Source organism: Triplophysa rosa, linkage group LG23, assembly GCF_024868665.1.
Source record: "Triplophysa rosa linkage group LG23, Trosa_1v2, whole genome shotgun sequence".
Classification (NCBI taxonomy): Eukaryota; Metazoa; Chordata; class Actinopteri; order Cypriniformes; family Nemacheilidae; genus Triplophysa; species Triplophysa rosa.
In genome coordinates this window covers 4,944,008-4,960,311 of record NC_079912.1, presented here as the reverse complement: position 1 = coordinate 4,960,311, position 16,304 = coordinate 4,944,008, and the positions used below count along the sequence as shown (strand labels likewise).

At 41.8% G+C, this 16,304-nt stretch overlaps 1 protein-coding gene across 3 annotated transcripts in view; it reads right to left on the bottom strand.

The window, feature by feature from the left end:
* Positions 1-16,304, bottom strand: part of myo3a (myosin IIIA) — a 105,869-nt gene that overhangs the window by 66,721 nt on the left and 22,844 nt on the right. For all 3 annotated transcript variants that reach the window (XM_057323110.1, XM_057323111.1, XM_057323112.1), the window contains one exon: positions 14,336-14,470. In XM_057323110.1, coding sequence (XP_057179093.1) covers positions 14,336-14,470 — 135 coding nt within the window. The remainder of the gene's footprint in view (positions 1-14,335; positions 14,471-16,304) is intronic.

Sequence of the window (16,304 nt, the reverse complement as noted above, 5' to 3'; positions counted from 1 at the left end):
TATATATATATATATGTATACCCTCATTGGAGGCTGAGCCCCCCTAATATTGAAAACCTAGAATCGCCCCTGGTCTAGGTGATACGTTTTCCATTGGGGGTTTTATTAGTGGTCCTTAATACATTTATGATGAAAATAAAAAAAATGTTTGTTAAACTTTTTGTTGGGTGTGGCAAAAATGGCAATATGGAAGACTCAGAAAAACAAGATATTGGGTGAAGGTTCATTTGATGCAGAATGTGTTTTTAAGGCAATGGTGGCTGCCAGAATTAAAATTGAATATGAGTATTTAAAAATGGTAAATAACTTATTAATGTTTTCAGAAATTTGGTGTGTGGGAGGCGTTTTGTGTGAAATATTTGAAAATGAAATGTTGGTTTTAAATACTTAAGATTAAGGTGTGTTTATATTTATATTATTATTAATATAATATTGTTACATGTCTGTTAATATGGTTAGTTAAGAACCAAAAGGACAATGTTTTAATAAAGTTGTGTTCAATCCTCCCTCTCTCTCTCTCTCTCTCTCTCGCTCTCTCACTCTCTTTCTCTTTGTGTGTGAGAGAGATCTTTTAAGATGGGTGTGAAGCCGCCCTCATGACGTCACAGCATCATGAGCCCGAGATCGCCTGGCATCATTAGATTTCACTGACACGGGCAGACAGAGAGAGTGAGATATTTATCTTACAGAGAGCAACTTGAGTGTGTGCTTAACACTTTCCTTCAAACAGGTCAAGGGTGTGCCTAATGTCCATACAGAACAAGTGTGTGTGTTAACTGTTTTAGGTTAAACTGCAGACTTAAGCTAAATAAATATTTTAGACATCATCTTTACTGGGTGGTTATTTTAAAATTCGCATCAAATGTAAACATTATACAAACATAACCATTTGGCAACTTTGGTAAATGTAAATTATAAACACATCATATTTTTTTGTGAACTGTCAGTCTTTGAGTTTCTTTCTCACACAAAGGTGTTGACATTTTTAAAGCCCCCCCCCCCCTCCCCCTTAATTGAACAGTACAATGATCCAACATTAAACTGTATAAGGTATACAAACATAAATTCAAGTCCTGTATAAAAAATAAAAATATGAACACTTACATTTTATTTTAATATTTAAAAATCTTATTCTAGCTCTGGATTATGCTCAGGTTGCATAAATGTCATCATATGATAATTCCTCATATTCAGCTAAAGGCTCATTCTGCAATCTGTCTTTAACTCCAGCTGCCAGCCTAGATCACATCTTTCCAAGCCTTAGCAGGCTAAGAAAAACCTGCACCAACACTTTGTAAAGCGTTAATCGGGTGCATATACACGGAACGCGAATGCAATTGCGAATCGGACATGTATTCAGGAAAGGCAATGACAGCAGCACAACCTACCACTCGCAAACCCCCCCCCCCCCCCCTCCGTCGACAAAAAATGGTGGGGGGCCGAAGCTGGTCAAAAATGCCAGGGCCAATTTAACGTACCAGCCCTGCACATACAGAAACGTTCTACTCCAAGGTACTGTAACAAACCTAGCACAAAACCTGATGTTAAATATTAGATTTAATTGGAACTGTTCTTGTGCGACAATGAAATCAATTCAACAACAGTGTGTGTGTCCCCACACCTTTGTATCTCCTTCTAGAAAGAGTAGTTCCTTTGTCTGGGCAACCTTATCATTTACACTGAAATAATGAGCTAGGTGTCTGCTTTCTGTCACAGTTTAATGAAAAAACCCAGACAAACAATGGCATTTTAAACCTTATTGTGAATTAATGATGGGCACCAGCTGGACACATTAAACGTGTTTGGAAAGGGCCTTGTTTCAAAGGAAAGCTACCGGGTCTGTCATTTAATGCAGGAAACAGGGCCAAAATTTATTTTGTTAGCATTTACTTACACTCCTTCAGACCGCCAGAAACTAGCAGCGGCAGAGTGACGCGATCTCATTCATTTCAATGGAGAGCTGGCAACTTCCGGCGACACGAACGAAGTGACCATTGGTGACAGAAATTGGGCGTGTCCAACGACGGGAGTCAAGCGACAAAAGTTGAGAATTGTTCAACTTTATGCAAATGATGAACAACTTTCCCAAGCGACTACCAATAGGATTAAAGCAGTGGAGCTCATGTCATCCATCTCTCGTCAGTTACCGGAGGGTTTGTTCAAACTGTTACTAGGACAATCAAAGCTAGGAATGCCTTCAAACGATCTCATAGCAATAAACAAGCGACACACAACGACAAAGTCTCTGGCTGTCTGAATGGCGCTTTAGTCTTTCCTTGTTCCAAACTATTTCACTTTATCTTTTTCTGTGCAAGTAAACATATAGCAGAATGTCCAAGTTGCTCTTGCTCCAACATATCCACCAACCCATATGACTGTATATGTATCACTTCTCTTTAAGGGATGATTCACCCAAAAATGAGAATTCTGTCATCACTTACTCAACCTTACATTGTTCCAGACAAAGATATCTGGAAGAGAAAGATATCTGGAAGAATGTCAGTAACCAAACAGATGGCACCCCCATTTACTGCCATAGTAGGGAAAATAAATACTATGGGAGTCAATGGGGGATGAGATCTGCTCGATTACTGCCATTCTTCAAAATATTTTCATTTGTGTTTAGCAGAACAACTAAATTTATACAGGTTTGAAACAATCTGAGGGTGAGTAAAATATGACAGAATGTTCATTTTTGGGTGAACTGTCCCTTTAAATATGACCAATAGGAGTGTTTCGTTAAATTAGTGCCTCTATCGGAAGCAGGCGTTTTTTTTCCACAGACACTTACACATTAATGTGAACTGTTCGATGCCAGGCAACACAATTATAAAATATGGCTTGAACCATTTACTTAAAAGTTATTATATTAGATATTACTTGATTAAAAACACAAATACATAGGCATTGTTTGATGTTATTCATCTGCAATTCTCAACGATCAACTCAATAAACGGACTTCAAAGCAATGCAGTCTCTCAAAGCTACATAGTCCTCATAACTAACCCCACATCCAAAAAGCCACACGTTCTATATTAAATCAATGAAATCCTTGAATAATAGCAACATGATGGATGTAGTGTTTTATACTGAAGTGAAGTATAATAATAAAGGCTTGTCATCATAGTCCTCCTATCCCAGCCATTAGAGATCAGGCGGACCCTACAAGCCGACTTCCACAAAACTGAATAGAGATCATTTACGATATGTTTGAAGTTTAATATGACGGAGCGGAGTCGGGGCCCTAATATGGCGAGGAACTGGCGAGTGCAGATGAAAGACTGCAGTTCCCTTCATATCCATAATTAGAAGGCACAACACAAAAGAGAAGCAGAACAAGCAGCAAGCCTGATGAGCAGCCAGTGAAGTGGAGGACGCAATTTGTGCGAATCCTTCTCGGTAATCAGGGAGTCACGCAAAGTGGAGGAGCCGTCTTTCTGGATGTTACAGAAATACAGACAATTATAGTTCATGTGGGGGGGACTGTAACCATGGCAATTTAACCCCCCATTTCCTGCTGACAGCTTGAAAGCTGGACTGTGATTCAGGCTGAGGATTAGCTCCATATTTGGATTGCTGAGTGTGGATTTTGCATGCGGGAGTTTGCATACAGAAATGCAAAGCTCTTTAGGGAAAAAGAGCAAGTAAAAGATGGTTCACGTAACTGGGAGGAACTCTAATGTAATGTAAGGAAATGTATTTTGTAGTTTATGTTTAAAACTTAACAAGGTTTCAGGCAGAGAAGGAAACCACATTCACATGTTAAACAAAAAATACATTTCCATTTCAAAGGAAATATGCAAATCTTGAAACGTTGTAAACCTACCAGATGTTATGCAGTACAGTGGCCACAAAAGTATTAAGGACTTGTGGACCTCAATGACAGTAAAAACTGTCTGAAAATACATTTACTGTAGATTATGTTAGGCTTGAGTAATCATATACTTATGACCATCACATTCCGCAGGTTTTTTAAACATTTGAGACATGCGATTCAAATGTTTAGGATAGCTTATAAACATACAATTTTTTATTAAAAAATCTACATTATAGAGCCCACGTTTGTTTAATACCATGGTTTTGATGAGTTACTAAACACTTTGATGAGTTACTAAACATTGTAAAACTTGATTTGTTGTTTCATCTTAAGTTCAACTTGTTTTCAAATTAAGTTACCCGGCTGCCTTAAAACTTTTAGTTATGCAATACAAAAATATTAGTTATTACGTTAAAAAAAATTGACTTGGCTGCCTAAAATTTACGTTAAAACAACAAATCATTTTTACAGTGTAGGAATCTGTATGTTCTTAAAAAAGTCCTAGTAAGTCCAAAATCATTTAATCATTCACTAGGTTTTAACATCTTTTAGCATGTTTGCCTAGAAATGTTTTCCTGCCATATTATCAGACGATTATCAGACACACTGATGACAGACACGATAAACATCAAAGGTGTTTCCGGTTTATAGAGTCAAAAGGGTAACTTAAGAAACATCCAATGTTAACAGAACAGGTAAAAATCCACGGGAACTAAGAACAGGTAACATCCATAGAGTAGTCAGAGATACGGTTAACATGTAACATGAAACCACTTACAACTAGACTTGACAATGAACAAAGACAGATGGCAAACATATATGTGACCCTGGATCACAAAACCAGTCTTAAGTAGCACAGAAACATTTTTAGTAAAAGCCAAAAATACATTGTATGGGTCAAAATTATCGATTTTTCTTTTATTCCAAACATCATTTGGATTTTGAGTAAAGATCATGTTCCATGAAGATATTTAGCAAATTTCCTACCATAAATATATCAAAACTTTATTTTTGTGAGTGGATGGCCTGCTACAGTGCCTCCGATTAACAACTTCGAAGGCGATTTTCTCAATATTTGGATTTTTTTGCACCCTCAGATTCATGAGTTTTAAACGGTCGTATCTCCACCTGATATTGTCCTATCCTAACAACCCATACATCAATAGAAAGCTTAATTATTCAGCTTTCAGGTGATGTAAAATCTCAATTTTGAAAAATTGACCCATAAGACTGGTTTTGTTGTCCAGGGTCACATATACGGTCCAGGTAATGAGTGTCAGGTGCAGGTGAAATCATGGGGTAATCAGGTGCAAGGCATTATGGGGAGTGTAGTCTGTGATTTGTTACAGTACTCCCCCTCCCACAGGTGCGTCCTCGCACCTTAACGAACCAACCGGGGAGGGGGGGTAGGGGCTCAGGAGGTGGACGAGGGGTAGACAAAGGGAAGGTGGCAGGGGTTAGTCCATAGGGCTGGGGAGGTGACAAAAGAGGGAGAAAGCAGGGAAGAGTCCAGTGCAGGATGATCAGGAGGACTCAGAGACCAACCAGGAGGAGGCCCCAGGGCTGAGGGAGGGAGGACCCATGGTGAGCGGAGAGCTGACATCCTGGGGACGAGCGACTGAGACGACGAAGGAGGAGTCCAGGGTGGAGCCACGCTGACAGAGAGCCCGGGTGACACCGAGGTTTCAGAGGGACGAGGCGGAGGCGGGGATCCGGAAGACCGCGGCAAAGCCAGAGTGACCGAGGATGAAGGCGGAGCTGGAGGGAAGAGCCTGACAGAGCCGAAGGGGTGGAGAGATGAGGCGTAGCAGAAGGAGAGGAGCCCCGAGGCGACGGATGCTCGATGACTGACCAAGGTGGAGCTGGAGGGACGTGGGACCCTGGTGAAGCCGGAGGGCTAACGGGCCACGGTGAAGGCGAGGGAGGTAGGAGCCAACATGAAGCCGCTGGGTCAGAGGACCGAGGTGGAGTCTGGGTCTCGACGGCTGAGGGCGGAGACACATAAGGGATACTGTCCTTCAGGGGTAGTTGGCAGCTGGAGACCCAGAGGCTCATCCGACCCACCGGTGCTGGCACGCTGAGGATGAGCTGAGAGGGTTGACTCTCTGGCTGACGGAGGCAGAAGAGACTGAGGAGGCAGAGTAGGCAGAGGGAGGGAGGGCGGGAGCTCCCTGGGAACTGGTGAGGGGAAATTGGCTGCTGAGAGAGGGTCGGACGGGACCGGTGGGGATGTAGAAATGCTGGACGGGACCAGCGTGGAAGTCTCTGATTATTCCAGTCAAACAGTCCAGAGGCATCTTGCAGCTCACCCTCAGTGGCAGGAGTATGGGCGGGGCTTCCCTCAAAGTCCACCAGAACTCCCACAGCGGCAGGCGATGTTGCCGGCTCACGCACCTGATCAGTCACGCCTCGGGGCTCTAACTCAAAGGTGGCTGCAGGCTCGGTCGCGTGCTGGCATCGGTGTCACGGTGGGCTCAGGCTCTCCGTCTGCGGTGACGTCAGGCGATCGCTCCGTGCTGACTGGTGGTGGCTGACTGGTCTCTGGTTCGGGGCGGGATCCGAGGTGTTCGGAACACTGGACTGCGGAGGCTGGAGGCGTGCATCCCGGGTGAGCCGAAACAACCCCGCCATTTACGGCCGGGACCGGATGACTACTGTACCTGCACCCATCACTCTCACAGAATTCACACCCCACTGCCTGGAGGACTCGGTTAATGAAATCCTCCAGGGGGTACTCATCCGCGTTGGGAAGCATAATGAGGGCAAGTAGCTCATCATCCAGTCCCGACAAAAATAAATGGTTACATTCGGGGTTGCCCCAACTCACCAGTCTGCACACCTCGAAAAACTCCTACGCATACCTCTCCAGATCCATGCCGTCCTGGCAGAGCTGCATTAGCTGGGTCTCTGGAGAGGTGAAGTCAAAGTCCAGGTCCGAAAGGATGTCGGTGAAGGGCTATAGGGTAGCGAAGGGATACGGTTATGGTGATGGTGAAGATGGAGTGGTCATCGCTGTTGTTGGTCAAGTCTTCTGTAACGTCACAGACACGATAAACACCAAAGGTAGATCAAATCCGGTTTATAGAGTCAAAAGGGTAACTTAAGAAACATCCATTGTAAACAGAACAGGTAAACATCCACGGGAACTAAGAACAGGTAATATCCATAGAGTAGTCAGAGATATGATTAACATGTAACGTGAAACAACTTACAACTAGACTTGGCAATGAACAAAGACAAATGGCAAAGGGACCAGGTAGTGAGTGTCAGGTGCGGGTGAAATCATGGGGTAATCAGGTGCAAGGCATTATGGGGAGTGTAGTCTGTGAGTTGTTACAGTCTCACTCTGAGATGCTTTTTTAATACCCTAGCGCACAGCTGGCCGCGGGGCAAGTGGAAGTACGCCTTCCCCCCAGTGAGCCTCATTGCACAGGGCTTGTGCAAGGCCAGGGAAGAGGAGCATCAAGTGGTACTAGTTGCGCCCTATTGGCCCAACCGGACTTGGTTCTCGGAGCTAATGCTCTTGACAACAACTCCCCCCTGGCCGATCCCCCTGGCGAAGGACCTGCTTTCCCAGGGGAAGGGAACGTTACGGCATCCCAGACCTGGAACTTCCATGTCTGGATGGGACGAGGAGATCCTGAGTGGCCCACCCCCTGCGGTGGTTGGGACATCACTCAGGCTAGGGCCTCGACCACTAGGCGGCTATACGCCCATAAGTGGCGCCTCTTCTCGTCCTGGTGCTCTTCTCGAAGAGAAGACCCGCGGAGTTGCTCGATCGGGAACGTGCTGTCCTTTCCTCAAGAGAGACTGGAGAGTAACCTCTCCCCCTCCACACTGGAAGTGTATGTAGCCGCTACTGCCGCTCATCACGACCCAGTTGCTGAGAAGCCTCTGAGACAGTACGACCTGGTCATTAGGTTCCTAAGGGGCGCGAGAAGGCTACCGCCTCATCCGCGCTCTGTACCCTCTTGCGACCTAGGTGGCGGGCCTCAAGAGGCCCCCCCTTCGAGCCCCTCGGGAGATGCCACTCTTTCTTACCATCACGATAAAGACGGCTCTCCTGATGGCACTCACCTCCAATAGGGTAGGGGACCTACAAGCACCCTCCGTGTCCACAGATTGCCTAGAACTCAGGCCCGATGATTCTCACATTATCCTGAGACCCCGGCCCTGCTACGTGCCCAAAGTTCCCATCACTCCCCCTAGAGACCAGGTGGTGAACTTGCAGGCGCTCCCCACTGGGGAGGAAGACCCAACCCCATCCATGTTGTGTCCAGTATGCGCATTGCGCCTCTACTTGGACCGCACGCAGAGCTTCAGAAGCTCTGAGCAGCTCTTTGTCTGTTTTGGAGGTCAGCAGAAGGGGAGGGCTGTCTCCAAACAGAGGCTGGCGCACTGGATCGTGGATGCCGTCGCTACGGCATACCGATCTCAAGATCGCCCCTGCCCGTTAGGAGGGAGGGCACATTCCACTCGGGGTGTAGCCTCCTCATGAGCACTGGCTCAGGGCGCCTCTCTGGCAGACATCTGCAGAGCTGCGGGTTGGGCTATGCCCAACACCTTCGCGCGGAACCGGTGTCAGCCCGCGTCCTGCAGGGCAACATGTAGGACTGTCAGCCAGTAGGGCGTATGCCTGCAAAAGCCCTTCCCCCTTCCTCTAGGGGGATCAGTGGCTATATTACGCCTCCCTTCTTTCCCCACTGGGTAAAGAACAGGCATTCCATCCATCACTAAGCACCTTCCTGGGGGCAGGCTGGGCAGAGCAGCCCTGCCCCCTTTGGCCGGGGAACAGTTGAGTTCTACCACATAGCTCTAACCGGACCTAGTGCTCCAGACGTGGTAAACCCCCCCCCCCCCATGGGCGGTTCCGTCTGATGTATCCTCATGAATGGTTCCCACCTCGGCAACCCATGACCTCCCTAGGTGGACTTCCACCTTGCGGTTAACTCCTTCAGTCCGCACATTTTCCCATGAGTTCTCCCCTGATGGTGAGACCATGTGGTGTCTCCACTAGTTCCTCCCTATGGTAGGTAGTGGTCTCTGTAGCGTTTTTCCCCCAAGGGGGAATAATGCTTACCCAGTGGCCCTTACGGTGCTGGGCGGCTTCTCGCTGTTAGAGAATCAAGGCCTCCACTCGTGACGGCCGGTGGCAGGGGCTTCCCACCTTTTCTTCAAAAGCTCTGGGACCCCCTACCTCTCCACTGGATGGTTACAATTTCACGCTAGCACTCACGTCTGACTCGCCCAGGCCAGTCAGCGTCGCTCCGCTAGAGATTCTGACATGGCACAGCGCTGTGGCATTTTCCATAGGAACCTCATCTGTCGGCTCGACACAACGTCGAGAGACCAACAGAAAGGGAATGTCTTGGTTGCGGATGTAACCTCAGTTCCCTGATGGAGGGAACGAGACGTTGTGTCCTTCTTGCCACAATGCTGGCCGTCCACCGCAGCGGTCGAGGGATGCTCAGGCTCCTCAGACCAAAAGGTGAATGAATGCAGCACGCCGTCTCCCTTTTATACCCGGATATCCGGGGGCAGATGCATATCCGGGTATAAATCCGGGCATGCAATTTCATTGGCCTTTTCTAAACTAGTCAGAAGTTGATAGGTTCTCAAGAGCGAACCCCATCTGTCGGCTCGACACAACGTCTCTTTCCCTCCATCAGGGAACTGAGGTTACATCCATAACCAAGACGTTTTACCCCTAAATATACAAATTTATTTGGGGGATTTTGGGAAAAAATATTTGTATTTTCTGATTCCAACCCATATATAGAAAATATTGTATGGTGGGTTAGATTTATAGATGACATTACTTTGATATGGTCTGGCACAGATGTAGATTTGTTGGCTTTCCATTCATATTTAAATACCACTAATACAAATTTGAAGCTTAGTTTGGATCTTTCCTTTACTAAGATTAATTTTCTGGATCTAAAAATATTTAAAGAGAATAAAAATTACGTACAACTATTTATAGAAAAGAAACCAACAGAAATGATAGAGATAAACATCAAGGCAATGTTAGTACAATGAAAATTGTTGGTATGGAGCATGTTTCGAGATCTATAAGAGGAGGAGATGGGATAAAAAGGTTCAAACAGAGAGAGTCCTTTTGGATCTATACATTTTTGGATCTATACATTGAAGGAAATGACATTTCCAGGTTTAAATGTAGAATAAGATTTTTCACCGTTTTTGTAAGCCCCCCTCTCCTTGCTCTTTTTTGTTTGTAATTTAAATTATATTAGTTATTATATTGCTTCGATACTTGATCAGGTGACTATGTCATGTGACTAGATGATTGTTTAAAGGGACTTGGCGTGTGTTTGTAGTTTGACACCCTGATGAAGGCTTGTAAGCCACAACGCGTAAGTGCACGTGTGTGTGGTGTGTTTTTAGATAAAGCCATGTGTCAATAAAGGCTTTTTAACTTTTATAACACTTGGAGTGCCTTGGAGTGAAGTTCTTTTTTTGACGAATTAAGAAATCCTGTATCCAAAGAGCACCGATACATGGACTATATACCCCAGGAGCATTCAATGCATCTTTTGTAGTATAAACACAATCTTACTTTTGTATTGTCAGAAACTATGTTTGAACATTATTTTATCTACAAAACTAATGTCAAGCATTTTAGATTAAAAGGCTTAAGGTAAAAAAAACACTCAAGTGACCGTAAACTTTAAAGGTATCCTTTTTTTAAGTCTTTCCAGAAGTCTTTGTTTCATTGTTTCAGTACCAGTATTCTTATTTATGACCACTGTGTGTTATCTAACTTTAAAAAAAAAAACATAGGGATTTGTCACATATCCTTAGGTCAATTGTTCTCTTGGCACAAGTACTGCTAGTTTTCTCAGACTACCATATAAACCCATGTGGGACTTGTCAAATAACATCCTCTTAGCCCCACATTTTTAGACTGATGTAAAGTATCACACCAAATAAACATCAGCTCATCTCTCCAGGTCTATTACAATGAAAAAAGCCTCGCCAAAGCACAAAAGCCTCGCTCAACATCCCCAAAGTAACATTATTGACACTGTGCAGACAAAATACACTAACAGACTAAATTAAAGAACTGACATTTGATAAGGAGATTTCTGAGGCTCTCTGAGGACAGCTTAACATTTTCAGTAATGTCTATTTGTGTAGTGATCATTAGACCATGATGATAAATATTAAAGATGTTCAGGACATTATACCTTCCAGAACCTTCTTATATTCTTAAAAGAATTCTGCGCAGGTAAAGCTCCACTGCTTCTTTGAACATAATATTTGTAATCTGTGTCTACAGCGGGAAGGGCATTTAAAGGATGAGAAATAAAGGGCAAAAACGGAATTCTTTAACATTTTGAAAACTAAAAGCAATTTGTTTTTTCTCGATTGCTAACACACAATTCATGAAATAATTCACTATTTTCTCACAACTATAAACTAATTCTCAGAACAAAAAATCAACTTGTACAAACCCCATCATTTTGCAAAGGTTTAACCATGTTCTCATTCAGAATAAACACATTATATCATTTTTATTCTGTGTTAGTGTTATTTGTATGGGTCTGAGAGTAACTCAATTTCAATGCTCTATATGTATGTACTGTACATGTGGCAGAATTGACAATAAAGCAGACTTTGACTTTGACTGACTTTTTGACTAATGAACTGAAGTGTCAAGATGTAATCTCAAATAGCACACATTTATCCATCAGTAAACATTCAGTTGCAAAACTGATGACACACCGATCAGAATCTCATGATAAAATCAATAGGAGCACAGGTAATTGTGCATCCTAGAATCATCTACAGGGCTGTATACTACTTACTGTAAACAAACAGTATGATTACAGTACACACTTTATACGAGAAACTAGAAAATGCACAAATTTTACAAATTTTAGAAATGTTTACTATTCTGTATTCAGTAAAATGTGTACAGTACACCCTCAAATTTGTGATTGTCAAGTTTATTTGTAGCATTTTTATGTTCTGTATTTTTTCAGAATTTAGAGACGACTAGGCCTACTTACAAAAAAAGACCAAGACATTGCTAAAGTATCCTGCAACAAAATTGGGCTAAAGGTGCATATGATGCCATGTTTATTTATGTATTTATGCAATTGTATTCTGTATTGTGTTGCATACCCAGTTTATATAGTTTTTTGTCTTGTCTACTTCATCTACGTTCATCTAAGATTTATACATTTTGCGCTTTCTGTACTCTTTTAGGTTGTATATTGCAATAGACACTGAGCTACCAAATGACTATTCTTGAATCCCAATAAGAGGTTTTAGTAACAGTGTTTTGAATTGATCTCACCAGTGTCTAAGACTAGGTTGTAGTATGAGTGTTTCTGAGGGCTTGTGTGTCATATTTGGGGGAAAAGTTTGCTTTTTCGGAAAGTTTTAATGGTTTTGAGTGGAGAGCTTCATTTTGACCCGAAAATAGGAAGTTGAGGGAATTGACCCTTCGCAAAACCCCGCCCAAAACCTTTTTATTAGAAAGTAAAACATCGTTCCCATCTGTCGGCTCGACACAACGTCGAGAGACCGACAGAAAGGGAACAATGTTTTACTTTCTAATACAGATAATAATTTATTCAAGGAGCCATTCCTCAATGCAATGGTTTACATTACTAATATTCCTTGAAGCCAAGTAGTTGTCTAACAACAGAAAGTTGTTAAAATATAAAACAGTGATGATAATTATACATCATAAACAAGAACGAGATCAAATTAAGGAGGAGTCATACATTGCTTTTCTGTACTGGCACAATGTAATTACTACTTTAACCACAGTACGTCAGTGAATTGAGCACAATGTATAGGCTTGTGAATGCATGCTGCTCACTACAGTAATTACCGCTTAGACACTTAACTAACATGTATTACTCATCAATGTATAATTATAGTGTAAAACTCAAAGTGACCTCTGCTGTTCAAACAATATGTGCACTGGACACTCTTGACCACGATAGCAGAATACAGACAATTCCATTCTGGTTTCAACACCTAATACATAAAGATTTAGCCAATGCGGAAGCTGTTTCAACCCACATCTACCTGAAACACTGTGTCCACACCTCCTGCTGAGACAAGCCTCTTATGTAATACACATACACATCCCATTTCCACAGTGCACAGCTTTAGGCTGTAAAACACAACTGCGTGAAGAACAAGCCAATGAACATATATTGCATATAGTGTCCCTGTAGCTCAACCAATAGACCAAGATTGTAGATTTAATTTTCAGAGAACACACATCTGCCCAATACATGGCTAAATGTAAATTGCTTTGATTGGATTTGATTTTACAATAACCCTGATTTGTGAACACATTAACATGTCGACGCTGTCGGGCGGAAACCTCCTATGTCCAAATTTGGTCAATTTCATATTTTTTCACAAATCGATGCTATTGGTCAGTCCCCATGTGGGTCTGTTATTTTTACAAATTATTAACCAATCTAAAGTGTTGAAAATAGCTTGAGAGCAAATCTCTTAACTCCATTGGAAACTTCAACTGTCTGAGAAGTCTTGTAACTCCACCTCTTCTTCACTCCGCGGGAGCCTCTCGGCATTACGTCTCCTGATTGAAAGTTTTTAAGACAATAACGAGTGAAAATAGTTAGGTTAGATACATTTGAGTAGGCCTGTTTTGTTAAAAATCGATAGCTGTAATGCTTCGGTGCAGAAGGAAGCCCGTGAGCCACGAAGGTAAGTTTGCGAGCAGATTCGGCTAATTTCTGCCTATTAGACAGCCTAGTCAGCTCATCGTTTTTTTGTATTACATCACTTGTAGTTCTTAAACCTTTAAAGTAGAGTTTAGGAAGATGTATGTAACCACAGTCATTAGCTTTGGTTAACTATTGAAGCCTTTTCTCTTGTCAAGAGGCTCAACGCGACCGCCGACTTTATTTGCATGCAGATTAATTTCCGCATATATTAGACAGCCTGTTTAACGTTTTATTTTGGTATTGCATCACTCATAGCTCTAACGTTTAAAATAGAGTTTAGGAAGATGTATTTAACCACAATCATTAGCTTTCATTAGCTCTTAAAGCCTCGTCTCTTGTCAAAAGGCTCAACGCGACCGCAGATTTTGATGAACACTGCTGGTAGCAGCGACGTCTGTGTCCGTACCATTCTTATCAATGACAGCGTAAACTCATATCTCCCTGCTCCCAAGTCATAAACCTTGTATCTCCGATTAAACATGGTTTTGGGGAAATGTTGTGTTAATGTTGGTACACAACAATATATGATAGCAATATAAGGTATAATACCAACTTTAACGATACAATGTTTAATAACTCAAAAAATATGCAGTTTTTAATTTCCTGAAAAATAATGGTTTTGGAGATGCGAGGATTCCGCCCGACAGAGACGATGTGCATGTTATCCTGCTGCTAGTATATTAACATACTGAGTAAACATTTTAAAAGCGCTTTACCAATTATGTCACAAAGCCCATGTATACAAAACCCACAGACACAGAACGTAAAAGTGCAATACCTCCAGTACAAGCCACAGCTGATCGCCAATCTTGAGATCCTTTTTGAAGAACATCCCAAAGAACTTGACAACATTGGGATGGTCCGAGAGAGCTTTGAGGATGTTGTACTCGGCTTCAATCTCCTCATCAATGTCCTGAAGGAAACACATGAATTACATTTTTTTTTAGTAATATGTTACGACAAATAAATACTACATGTAAAGGTTTTAATAGATCCATAACACTTTACAGCAAGGATCTATTAACATTAGTTAATGCATTAGTTAACATGTACTAACAATGAACAATATGTTTTTACAGCATTTGAATTTTTTAATGTCAAGTTGTTCCAAATCAGATTTTTTTTATCCAAAAGGATATTTTGTATAAAGTGTGGGCTGATCTTGCCAAATAATAAAATAAGAAATAAGAACTGCACCAGTAAAATAAAATAATGTGCTATATTCAGCCATATTGAGACAAATTTTTACAACATTTTGGAATCATTTAGTAAAAAAAATTATTTAAAAAATAACTCTTGTTACTAGTTCAATTTATTCAGTGCAAATGGCATAGAGTAAGTAGACCATAAAATGTAAACATTAGCAAAGCTGCACAGCAGTGCACAACACATTAGAATAGATTTAAAATATTGTTTGGCTTCTGATTTGTGCAGAATGTGAACAGGAAATGTGTTGCTTGCAGATTAAACATTAAGGAAAAGCAACTTCTGAGTGCAGAGTTTCAATAAACAGGGCACATATCTATTGGCGTATCTCTGTGGTGTTTTTGAAAGAGCTCCATATTTCTATTACATGCATGAATAAAGTATTTCCTGTGTTTGGAAAGCAGTGAAAATAAATATTTGTGCATATTTGAGGTACAATGACCATGGCAGCTGCGGTCTATTAAATTAAACCAAGATCTATTAAAATATTTATTTTAAATATACTGGCAACCAAAGGCCATTGACATACTTCCAAGCCTCCTTTCAAGACCTTGAAAGGGTGAGTTGGAGAAACTCTGATGTAGTAAATGAACATAAATTGCACATTTTCCAAAAAGCCATTTTATCGTGATTAGTCTGGGTATGTGCTCTGAGGGGGTTTTATATTTGCCCAATCACTAAAAGAAAAAGAACAGAAGAGTGCATGAATGGGGAAAGAGAGAGAGAGCCTGTAGAATATAGATGTTCTGTTGCATTATGACGGTGGTGAACGGCTGTTCTCAGTGTTCTGTACATTGTCTGCAGGCCTCTCAAAGGCATAAACACACTCACAGGTACACAAATACATGCACACAGGTGTACACAAATGTGAACTGATCTCTGAAGCTTTAGGGACAATCCTGACCCAACCCTCAACCTCAATTTTTTGACAATCTGACCTTGAGCTTGCAAAACAGCATAACTTTATGTCATGACTCAGTGTTCACCAAAACAGCGCCCTTGAACAACTCTCTTAGTCTTGTTCTTCTTGTTATGAAAGTTGTTTGCTTTATCTGTCACACAATAAGGGCTCTTACTGTCTTACTGCCCGTCACCTGCACCCACCAATCACAGACCTGAGTATCTTATCACTTACAGAGTATATAAGCTATGTTCTGTTTGTTCTTGGTTGTTGGGTCTTATGATGTATTTTGTGTTTGTCAATTGGGATATTCTGGATTATTCTTCTAACCTTCATCACTGTCGTGCGTGCTTTAATCATCTCCAGCCAATGTGACATCATGAGACTATGTGACAATGAGATTATTCTGACTCTTGCCATTTTGAAACAATTAAAAAATACACATCTTTGTCTAAACATTAGATTGATTCTATATTATTGAATTGTCTAAAACTACAAACTACTGTATTACTACCCTATTATGTATATATTATTATATTACTATACCACAACCATTACTTGACGGAAGAAATGCTTATTCTAATTTTTATTGAATTTTTAAAAAAAATTATTAAATATAAAAAAGGTATACTAAAAGTGA